This window comes from Pyrgilauda ruficollis, unplaced genomic scaffold (genome assembly GCF_017590135.1).
Source record: "Pyrgilauda ruficollis isolate IOZ18807 unplaced genomic scaffold, ASM1759013v1 scaffold127, whole genome shotgun sequence".
Lineage (NCBI taxonomy): Eukaryota > Metazoa > Chordata > Aves > Passeriformes > Passeridae > Pyrgilauda > Pyrgilauda ruficollis.
The window spans coordinates 716,523-727,517 of NW_024511099.1; the positions used below are offsets into that span (position 1 = coordinate 716,523).

The following is a 10,995-nucleotide window of genomic DNA, read 5'->3' on the forward strand; positions in this document are numbered from 1 at the left end:
CTCCCTCAGCCTCTCCTGGTGCTCCAGCCCCTTCCCCAGCTCCATTCCCTTCTCTGGACATGCTCCAGCCCCTCAATGTTCTCCTTGAAGGGCCCATTACTGATGCCAGGACTCAAGGTGCCAAGCAGTGCCAAGCACAGGGCACGGGCACTGCCCTGGTCCTGCTGGTCACCCTGGGGAGGGCACAAGGCAGGACGCTGTCGGCCTTTGCCACTGGGGTTCCCAAGGAGCACCTCGACTGCGTCCACTTCACCCAACAAAGAACAGGATGACAGGACATTGTCTTAAGATGCACCAGGGGAGGTTTACGTTGGACATTAGGTGACATTCCTTCACAAGAAGGGTGATCACACTTTGTAATGGGCTGCCCAGAGTGCTGATGGAGTCACCGTCCCTGGAGGCGTTCGAGGAAAGACTGGACGTGGCGCTCAGTGCCCCGCTGTAGTTGACATGGTGGTGCCGGGTCAGGGGCTGAACTCGCTGATCTCAGAGGCCTTAATTTTCCTCAATATCCAACCTAACCCCCCCGGCACAACTTGATGCATTTTTTCTTGTCTTGTCCCTTGTTCCCTGACCCCCACGTGGCTGCTCCCTCCTGTCAGGGAGTTGTGAGGGTGAGAAGGTCCCCCCTGAGCCCCTTTTCTCCAGGCTGAGCCCCCTCAGCTCCCTCAGCCTCTCCTGGTGCTCCAGCCCCTTCCCCAGCTCCATTCCCTTCTCTGGACATGCTCCAGCCCCTCAATGTTCTCCTTGAAGGGCCCATTACTGATGCCAGGACTCAAGGTGCCAAGCAGTGCCAAGCACAGGGCACGGGCACTGCCCTGGTCCTGCTGGTCACCCTGGGGAGGGCACAAGGCAGGACGCTGTCGGCCTTTGCCACTGGGGTTCCCAAGGAGCACCTCGACTGCGTCCACTTCACCCAACAAAGAACAGGATGACAGGACATTGTCTTAAGATGCACCAGGGGAGGTTTACGTTGGACATTAGGTGACATTCCTTCACAAGAAGGGTGATCACACTTTGTAATGGGCTGCCCAGAGTGCTGATGGAGTCACCGTCCCTGGAGGCGTTCGAGGAAAGACTGGACGTGGCGCTCAGTGCCCCGCTGTAGTTGACATGGTGGTGCCGGGTCAGGGGCTGAACTCGCTGATCTCAGAGGCCTTTCCCAACTTAGCTGATTCTGTGGTGGGCCACGCACCCCGCGGCCGTGCGGGCTGGAAATGGCGCTAAAGGGGCAAAGCGCGCAGGGCGCCGCGCCCGCAGGGTCCCTCACGGCCGGGCCCGCGCTCCCCCGGCAACCGCGCGGTGCCGAGATGGCGGCGGGGCGGGGGGGCGGAAGATGGCGGCGGCCAGGGCGGCACCGCCGGGCGGGATCTATGGAAGGTCGGGCGGGATCTATGGAAGTGACGGGCGGGCTCTATGGCGGTGACCGCCGCGGCTGCGCACACGCGGCCCCTCCTCCGTCGGGCTGCGGGCGCTGCGGGTGCGAGCGGCACCGGCACCGGCACCGGCATGGGCGTGCATGTGGAGACCATCGCCCCCGGCGACGGTGAGCCGCGGCGAGCCCGCTCCCCCCCACCCCTTCTCCCTGCCCTCCCCGCGGGTCCCGGTGCCGGTCCCGGTGCCGCGGGGTGATGGCGCGTGTCTCCCCGTAGGGCGGACGTTCCCCAAGCGCGGCCAGACCTGCGTGGTGCACTACACGGGTGAGTGCGGGGCGAGCCCGGGAGCGGAGGGGCGGGAGGGTCGGACCGGCCCGGACACCGGGAGAGCGGGGCCTGCCGATCCCCCCGCCCCCGGCTGCCTGCAGGGACCCCGGGCGCGGCGGCTCGGATGGGCCGCGGCTCTCCATGGGGAGGAGGGGGCTCCGGGCCGTCCCGGGGGCCTTTCCCGGGGGCGCGGATGAGCCCCGGGGGAGAGATGGAGGTCCTGTCGGTACCCCGTGGCCGTGGGGAGGTCCCGTTGTTCCCGTCTTTCCCGCAGCCTTTTCAATGAAGGGGCCTTTCCCATACATATCCAGCCTTCTTTCTGGGGGTGCGCCGGGGAACGACCCAGAAGGGACCCGGGGTGCAGGCAGGGGCACCCCGGGTGGAGCCCTGGGGGTCCCAGGGCAGCCGAGACCCGTGGGCTCTGGGGCGGCCAGGCTCGGAGCCCTCATGGACTCCACGAGTCACCCCCGGGGAGCTTTTGGGGTCTGCTTCTTCAGAGTGGGGTCCGTCCTGCCATATCTCCCTGCAGGAGTGCAATCCCCCTGCCCAGTCCTGCCCCAGTCCCTTCTCCCTTGTAGAGTGACACCAGGGGTACCCGTGGGGCCACCCCAGACCTGCATCATGGGGTTTTTTGGGGGACCCCGGTGCGGGTTACCAGGTTGCTGTTGAGTGGTCGGGGTAGTGCTTTGATGAGGGGATGCCCCAAAGCTGAGGAGGGTAATGTCCTCCAGCAGCCTTCTGCAAGCTGGGGGTGGGGGAAGAAACCAACCTTGGGATCCCCAAAAATGCTTTGGGGATCACTCTGGGGGCTCTTGTCCCCCTGGGCTGCCTTTCGTACAGTGTTGGCTTATTGGCGTGGTAAAAACGAGTCAATGACTCATTTGTGACTGTTTTTGCTAATAACCAATTCCCCTTCCCGCTCCAGCGCTTTCCACCTCCCCTTGTTCCCCTTGGGGGCTGGGGTTGCCCCTCTCTGCAGAACGGGGCCCGGCCTGCTGGGAGGGCTCGGCGGGCATCCAGCCCATCTGCTGCTCCTCCATCTCCCGTGTCCTTCCCGTTCCCTCGTCAGCAGGGAGAGGAAGCAGCTTGGTCTGCCTGGCCGGCCCGTTTCCTCCGCCGGTGGAAGAACAAAGAGAGGCTGGCAGGCAGTCAAGTGGCTCCCGGTGGGCCAGTCCTGCCGCCTGCCAGCCTTTCCGACTCCCAACCCTCCGGCTCCCTGCGCCGGCTCTCCCCTCCTGCGGCGCTGCTGGAGCTTGACTGTTCTCCCCAGCCCCGTCCCCCACCCTGGCAGAGCTGTTTGGGGGTCACCAGCATCCTGTCCCCATGTCATGGTTCTTCAGGCAAAGTGCTACGTGGTGACTTGCTCACAACGGACCCTCCCCGGCAGCAGTGATCTGCTGCGCATGGGAGAGGTTGTCTAATTTATTTTATTTTGTTTTTTTGTTATTATTGTCTCCATTTGTCCTTTATCCCCACCCCCGTTCTGTCTGCAGGCAGCTCCTGCCCCCCCGCCTCGGCAGGCAGCAGGAATCAAACACCTCCAGGCCCTGATGCCATTTCCCTGTGTCGGCAGCACAGTTCCTGCAGCCGGCTCTGCCAGAGATGGGAGCGGGGCTTGGCTCATGGGAAACCTTACAAACCTTTGATTCCCAGCCCGGTTGCAGCACTCACCGATCCCAGAGCAGCATCAGGGACGGTGGCAGAGTGCAGTGCTGGAGGTGCCGAGCTCCAGGACTCCTTCCACAGCCCTGTGCTGGCTCCATCCCCAGCTTCCCTTTGCTCCCGTGCTGGGGAGATCCAGCTTGTGGTGTGCAGGAGGCAGCTCTCCCTGTGCTGGGTTATGGATGCACAGTGGTTTGGGTAAAAAACACTTGGAAAAAAAACCAGTGATCCAAGGGTGAGGGACTGTGGGGAGCCACCGTGGTCAGCCAGCAGCTGATGCTGCTTCTGCCTGTGCCCAGGCTCCTGCTCCATGGGGCATGGCCCTGCTGAGAGCATCCCAGAATGGACAGACAGCCCTAGTGTGGGAGGACAGTGCAGAGGAAAGAGATGGAGAGAAGAGCAACCTCCTTGGAGATGCCAGTTGCTTATGCTGGGGTTGCAGAGATGGAAAGGTATGGGGGGAGCTGGTGGAATTGAACCTGTTCCTCCTCCTTCCTTCCAGGTCTTGGGTCTTTTTGTGGAGAGCTTGTGCCGTGGGGTGTCCGAAAGAGCCTTTGATGTGAAGTCTGCTACGCAGGGCTCTTAAAGGGACTAAATCAAGGATAAAGTTCCCCGATGCGCCCAGTGTGTTCAGCACACTTTGCTTTGCTTGCAGCAACTGGCATGGAATGGAACAGAGTGTGGAGTGCATCAGTGGGGAGACGATGTGGATGGGGGGCCAACAGAGCAAAGCCCCTCTGAGTCAGAGCAGGGAGCAGAGTGGGGCTGCTGGGCAGCTGGGGGTCCTGCAGTGCTCGTGCCAGGGGGACTGGCTGTGTGGGGACACTGTGGGCACCCCACTGCGCTTCAGGAGGGGAAATGGGGGCTGTAGTCATTCTGGGGAGTGCCAGGACTGGAACAAGTCTGACATGGATTGGCCAAATGGCTTTGCCTGCGTGGCAAAGCACACTCAGCATGTGGGGTCTCTGAGGGAGTTAGGCTCGGAGCAGAGATGGATGCTGGAGGAACCTGCCTTTTTCTGCAACAGGATAGCACTGAGGGGACTGCTGTCCTCCCTAGCACCTGTGCACAGTCCCTGGGGCAGTGGTGCTCCCCCGCCTGCTCTGGGTGCTGCCCTTGATGCTCTCCTGCTGCTCAGCAAACATCCTGTGGTCATGAGGTGTTTCCTCCCAAGGCGTGCGACTGCTGGTCCATGGCTTGTGGCAGCTGTGGGAGCTCAGCTCTGTCTCCTGCACCCCCTTCCCTGCCTGCACAGGGGTCCTCTGTCCTGCCACGCCTCAAGAATGATGGGCAGAGCCCTCTCCCCATCCAGCTGTGGGTGATAATGGGGTGGGCTTGAGTGATGGGGAGTGCTGGTGGAGGCAGGATTGAACCTCATCCAGGCATCCCTGCTCTGAGCAGACGTTTGGAGCATGCTGGGTATTCCAGGGCTTCTGGGAAGGGTTTTCCATCCTGTCCCAGCTGGAGCAGAGGTGCCTGCCCCACTGCTCTGGTCTCTTCCTGCCTCTCCTTGGGAGGCTGGCTCTGTGCCAGAGCCCCTGGGCAATGGCCGTGCCAAGGATCAGCACCGAGGAGGGGATGGAGGGGGTGCGGGTGGGGCTCCGCAGCCCCGGCAGAACCCGACCCGGCAGGTTTGTCCCAGGGCTGACTCTGCCTGCTCCAGCACTGCTCTCCGCCGCCTCTGCCCGCCCAGGGGGGCCCGGAGCCAAGTCGCACGTTGCAGCCGGCGTCTCCCAGCTCCTGCCTGCCAAGTGTGGCAGAGACCTGGCAGGGCCACGCTGCCCGGCTGGGGCTGGGGCTGTGCTCCAGAGCCCCACTCCATCCCATGGCTGCTGCAGCCTCAGCTGTAGGGCTCTCTGTTCTTCCTCACTGTGATTCCCTGAGACCCCTTGGGGTCTTGTAGACCAGCTGGGATCTCTGGGGGCTCAAATCCTTCTGGGTGGGAGCCAGGGCAAGTGGGTCTCCATAATCCACCTGTGTGAGCTCTGCCCTTCTTGCAGGACTGGGAGTGACAAGCACAGAGCCCTGTCAGGGGCTGGGATAAGCTGGCATGTGCCAGGGGCTGTCTGCTGCTGCTGGGGCTCTGCTGGGTTAGCTGCTTTTGCCAGAGGATGCTTTTCCTCCATAATAGCTTTAAGATCTCGTTATCTCCTTGCTCAGGGATGGCAGGGATGAGGAAATGGTTGCTCATACTTGTCCAGGGCTGGAGAATTCTCCCAGGAGGCTTGTGGGCAGAGGAAGTGCCTAAGATGAGGATGCAGTCTCTGAAGGATTGGAGCCTCTTTGTTTTTCCTGCTGGCATGATGGAGCAGCATTGCCAGGCTCCCACATATGACCTTCTCCATCCTGGTTTGGGAGAGCTGAGTGGTCGATCCCTCAGGCTGCTGCAACCAGCACAGTCCATCAGTCCCTCTCTTCTGCAGCTGGGGAGCTGCCAGCTTTGAAACACTTCCTGAGGCTGGATTGGGACAGGTGAGCTTGGCAGTGGAGTCGGGCAGTGCCATCCACTCCTGTCCAAGGCTGGCAGCATCTCCTGCACTGCTGCTGATGCCTCTGCATTCCCTGGTCAGGACATCGAACGCGATGCGCTTCTGCAGGCTGCAGATGCCCTGGGAGCATCCCAGTAGTCCCTGCTTGCTGTGACAAGCAAGGGGTTGTGCTGCGTGGCCCCTGGGGTTTTTCCTTGGTGGATGTCCAGGGAGAAGGGTGGCAGAGTGCTGTCCTCTCTGTCCCTCCTCAGCCACCTCGGCCCCTTGCTGCTCTGGAGGGCTCGGAGCCGAGTCGGGGTCAGCTGGGGCCGCAGCCAGGCAGCGCTGCTGGTGCCAGCCGGCGTGGGCTGCCCCTGTCCCTGCTGCCAGGCGGGAGCAAGGCCAGCGGACGGGAGCGAGGAGCAGTGCCAGGCGGGCTGGAGGCAGGTTCAGCAACAAGAGGTTTATCCTGGAAGGAGGAAATGAGAGAACTCCAGATTTACTATTCCAAAGTCCAGGGCTGCAGCATGACTGGCTGAGCTGATGCTCAACACGCTGGACAATGGATTTTTTCTGTCTGTTAAATTAAAAACTTAATTCTACTCCCTGAGAGGAGCCTACTGGTCTTGGTGCTTGTTGCCCTTGCAAAGGTGATATATTTTCTCCCATTCCCTTCTTTCCATCCAACATTTCCCATCCCTGTGGCTGCTGGTCCCTGTGTGCCATTCCCTCTGGTCACTGTGCAAGCAGGGGCTGAGCTCCTCCATCCCATGTTTTTCACAGACACATTTTCCCTTGCACACATGCCCTGGCAAAGGGAAGTCAATCTGCCCCATGCCATCTCAAGGAAGTTTGGTTTTTTAAGACTGTATAGCAGTTTCCATTTAGGATACCAGGATTTTCAGGCTGTTTTGGGAAGTGAAGAAGTGTTTTGGAAGAGTTTAATTTTGCTCTTATCAAGCAGGGTTTATTGTACAGGGCACTGGCACTGGCTGTGTTAATGTAGAGCTGGAGCTGCCTTACAGGAGTTGACTGGTGGAGTTACTGCTCCTATAAGGCAGCGCCAGCTCCAAGATTCCCCAAGAAGGTCAGGCAGGGAGCAAGGGAGGGGAGGAAATTCCTCCTTAGCTCATCTTGGGGAGTTATATTTAGCTCTGGGGATATCAGCCTGGCTCAGCCCGTGCTGGGGAATGAGGGCTGTCCCAGGCACATGCATCCAGCACTTGGTGCTGCCTCTCCCCATCCTCATTCTCGGGTCTAGGAGGGATTTGGCTTAGATCAGCTGGGCACAGGCAGGGCTGGAGGCCAATCACGGCCTCCAGATGGGGCACTGGAGTGTCATCAGTGTTTTGCATGCCTGAAGATAGAAGCCTGGTGAGTGAGAAGTGTGTTTGCTGGTGGGATAGGAGGCACAAGGTCGGATCCTGCTGCCTGATGATAAATGGCAGTTGGTGGTGCTGCAAGGTGGGCAAGATTTTCTTCCCCTGTCCATCTGCTACCCTGCCTGTCAGTCCTTGGTCCTGGCCCAGAGGAGCACTTCTCTTTGGGCTGAAACAGTTAAGTGTCATCCTTCCCTGCCCTGGGATGGATGATGCCGCAGGGGTTTCCCCTCCTGTACAGGTGTTTCCCAGGGAAAAGGAGGACAAGCTGAGACACATCTTTGACTCAGAGCCATGTGACTGTCACCTGCTCGGGCTGCCAGGTCACAGCATCTCACATTGGCGTGTGTGGCTCTGTCCCTGTATCACCATCTCCCTCTCTCTCCCCAGGTATGCTGGAGGATGGGAAGAAGTTTGATTCCTCCCGCGACAGGAACAAGCCGTTCAAGTTTGTGATGGGCAAGCAGGAGGTGATCCGTGGCTGGGAGGAAGGAGTCGCTCAGGTGCCTGGAGCTGCTCCGCCTCGCGCTCCCCGTGCCAGGCTGTGCCGCGCCGGGAGCTGCGGCGTGGGCAGGAATCAGTATGCATGCAGCTCATTCCCTCTTTTATTATTTCTTTATTTTATTCCCCTGTTCCACCCCCTCAGCGCTGGGAGGTGTGGGTGTGAATATCACCTTCTGCATTGCCACCTGCCAGCTGGCAGGAATGGAGCCGGGCCAGGCCCCAGCAACACCTACGGCACGTCGGTGACTCAGCGGTGACATTTCTGCACTGAGCTAGCTCTGAACGAGCACGGCGGGAGCGCTCCGGCCTCCCGGGCTCCGGAGCCCACGCGGAGGGAGGGCTGGTGGGCACGGCACAGCTCCGGGCTGTGATCCCACGCTGTGGGCACAGCACAGCTTCAGCTCCTGCCCGCCTGACACTGCTCACTCTGTGCCGTGCTGGCAACACAAGCACAAGGATGCTGATGGCTGGAGGGAATGGCCTGGCATTCCCTGCCTTCTCTCGTGTGAAGGGCATCTCGAGCCCTGCTCCTTTTCCATCCCATGCTGCTTACCTTTTCTCTCTGACATTCTGTTTCTCTGCTTTGTGCAGCCTCAGTCTGTACTCTTGCCCAGTGTAGGGAAAACAGAGGGGACAGGTGTGTGTGTCCCTCCCCTGTCACTCACCTGGCAGTTGTGCCCATCTCCTGATGTCCCTGTGTTTCTGTCCCTGCCCCAGATGAGCGTTGGTCAGCGGGCAAAGATGACCATCTCCCCAGATTATGCCTACGGCTCCACTGGCCACCCAGGGATCATCCCACCAAACGCCACTCTAATTTTTGACGTGGAGCTCATGAAATTGGAATGACCCATCCCAGTACCCTGTCCTCGGGTAAGGAGGGGCAACTTCTGTCAGGGACTGTGTGGATTGAGGACAGCTCAAGGCCCCTGTGTTTGATCTTGGGCTAGTGTGGGGAGGTGGGATGGAGGCAAGGGGGGAGTGGGCAGTAGGGAATATGAGAAGGACAGGGCAGGTCTCTGGGTAAAAGTTGCTCTTGGGAGTCTGATGAGCTGGGATTCTGATCACTACAGTGCTACAGGCAAAATTCCCAGCCTGGCAGAGCAGGTTCATGTCCTGGAGGTGTTGTAGTGCCAGTTCTTTGTGCCTTGGGTTCTGAGTGTTGTTGCTGCCACCAAGGGGCTCAGCTGCCACACCCTCTCCTGCCTCTCATGCTGCCTGGGCAAGGGGCTGATGGTGTGGGCAGGAGGCAGTGACTATGACCCAAGGGTTGGAGCATTTCTGCTATGGAGACAGGCTGAGAGCTGGAGTTGCTCAGCCTGGAGAAGAGAAGGCTCTGGGGAAACCTTGGAGCACCTTCCAGAGCCTAAAGGGTCTCCAAGAGAGCTGGAGAGGGACTTTGCACAAGGGCCTGAAGTGACACGGCAAGGCAGAACAGCTTCACACTGACAGAGGGCAAGGTTACATTAGCTATTAGGGAGAAGTTCTTCCCTGTGAGGCTGGAGGAGCCCTGGCACAGGCTGTCCAGGGAAATTATGGCTGCCCCATCCCTGGAAGTGTCCAAGGCCAGGTTGGATGGGGCTTTGAATAGCTAGACTAGTGGAGAGTGTGCCTACCTGTGCCAGGAGGCTGAAGCAACATGGGTCTTTAAGGTCCCTCCCAACCCAGCCCATTCTGTGATTCTGTGGGGCTCTGCTCTGGGGTGTGGGGTCCCCACAGTGTGGGCAGGGTGGGACTGTGCCCACCCTGTGATCAAGGCTTGACTGCTGCTCTGAGGGCCTGGTGTGGTTTGTGTGGAGGCTGCTGTGCCCTGGGCACATTCTCTCCTTGTCCAGCAGGCAGCTCTGTCACTCTGCCTCTCTCTCCACACAGGTTTGGCACATGGAGGAATCCAGAATCTCAGCTTCAAGAAGAGTGCACATGACTTTGTACGGAGCTTTTCCTGATAGTCCACTACACTCATTGTATAACCTTACACCTTGATTGAATGCCTTTGGTCACTAAGCTTTGCGTCTGACTCTTCCTCCTTGTATCGTGTTTTTATGTCTTTTTAAACTATACACCGTAAACCTCAACTCTTTTTGGGTCAAGTTCTTAATCTTATTTTTGTTCCAGGTGTAGACTACGTTTTCCCAGTAGCACGCAGATGGGCTGACCTTAGATAGGAGTCATTTGAACAAAAGGAACCCTGTTAGTTACTCGTTTTGGTGCAGATTCATGGTGTTTCCAAACCAGAAATTGCTGCTGCTGCAAAAGCCATAGCAGAGTGAGGTTGTGGAGGCTGAAGGGATGCAGAGAGCAAGGTAGCACTAGGATTGTTTTATAGGAATTCTGCCTGGAGTGGGACAGCGAGGGAGCCTGGCCTTTCCCTGCTCCCTGGGGAGCATCACTGCAGGCATTGTGGGTTTGCTCTGGGAAAGGAGGGCTGCTCTGCCCCTGCTTCACCCTGCCATCTCACAGTGGGCCTGCCTTCCCCTCCAGACCACTTTCGGATTTAGGGAGTTGGGTTTCCACCAGAGCTCCACCACACCTTAAAAATCCCGTAGCATGGAGCTTTCTTTAAAGAAAAAGGAAAACTGGACAAAGGGAAGGTGCTGTCTGCAGGGGAGGTGGTGGGGGCTCAACTCAACAAAAATGCCTCCGTCCTCCTTCTTCCCTGTGGAAAGGAACCATCAGCCCCCCGTTGTCCCTGCTCTGAGCACACCTGCCCATTCTCTCCTGCCACCTGATGCTGGTCATCGCTGCTTGCCTGGTCTCACAGGACGCATAGCTGTCCCCTGTGCCCCTCCCTCTGCCCTGCCCAGTCCGTTGGTAACAGAAATTCCCGCCGGTCACTTCCTTCTCCGCCGCACAAAGGTATCCAGTTTATTATCGCAATAAAAACGCTTTATGCTGGCTTTTCTCAGCCCCGTGTCCTGGAGGTTCTTCCCTCGCTCGTCTGTTGCTCAGCACAGCTGGGGCTGGGCTCAGGGGGTGCTGTGTGGGGTGCTGTGGGTGCTGCTCTGGGTTTTTGGGGTGCTGTGCCAGGCTCATGGGGTGCTTTGGGTGCAGTGCCAGGCTCGTGCAGTGCTGTGCCAGGGTTGTGCTGCTGTGCCTCAGTGTGAGGCTCAGGTGCTCCCGGAGCACAATAGGGTGCCTGGGGCTCCTGTGCTCTGTGGGGAGGTGATGGCGGCCTGCTGGAATTTGCATAATTAATTGCCTCACCATAACCTATTAAGCATTGCCCTCACAGCCTCGTGCCCTTGTGGCTGTGACTCAACCTGGACTGGAAGCACAAATGAT

General features: G+C 59.2%; 1 protein-coding gene across 1 annotated transcript; it reads left to right on the forward strand.

The window, feature by feature from the left end:
• Positions 1–1,407: 1,407 nt before the first annotated feature.
• Positions 1,408–10,618, forward strand: FKBP1A (FKBP prolyl isomerase 1A). Its single transcript, XM_041458242.1, has 5 exons — positions 1,408–1,546; positions 1,653–1,700; positions 7,603–7,715; positions 8,434–8,586; positions 9,586–10,618. The coding sequence occupies exons 1-4, from the start codon at positions 1,417–1,419 to the stop codon at positions 8,560–8,562; spliced, it is 420 nt and encodes a 139-aa protein (XP_041314176.1). The 5' UTR covers positions 1,408–1,416; the 3' UTR covers positions 8,563–8,586; positions 9,586–10,618.
• The last annotated feature ends 377 nt before the right edge of the window (positions 10,619–10,995 follow it).

Excerpts from the sequence above, each read along its gene's own strand:
- FKBP1A (XM_041458242.1), top strand. The coding sequence starts at position 1,417 with ATGGCGGTGACCGCCGCGGCTGCGCACACGCGGCCCCTCCTCCGTCGG. Across the intron at positions 1,701-7,602 it reads CTGCGTGGTGCACTACACGG|GTATGCTGGAGGATGGGAAG; the intron begins GTGAGTGCGGGG and ends CTCTCTCCCCAG. Across the intron at positions 7,716-8,433 it reads GGGAGGAAGGAGTCGCTCAG|ATGAGCGTTGGTCAGCGGGC; the intron begins GTGCCTGGAGCT and ends TCCCTGCCCCAG.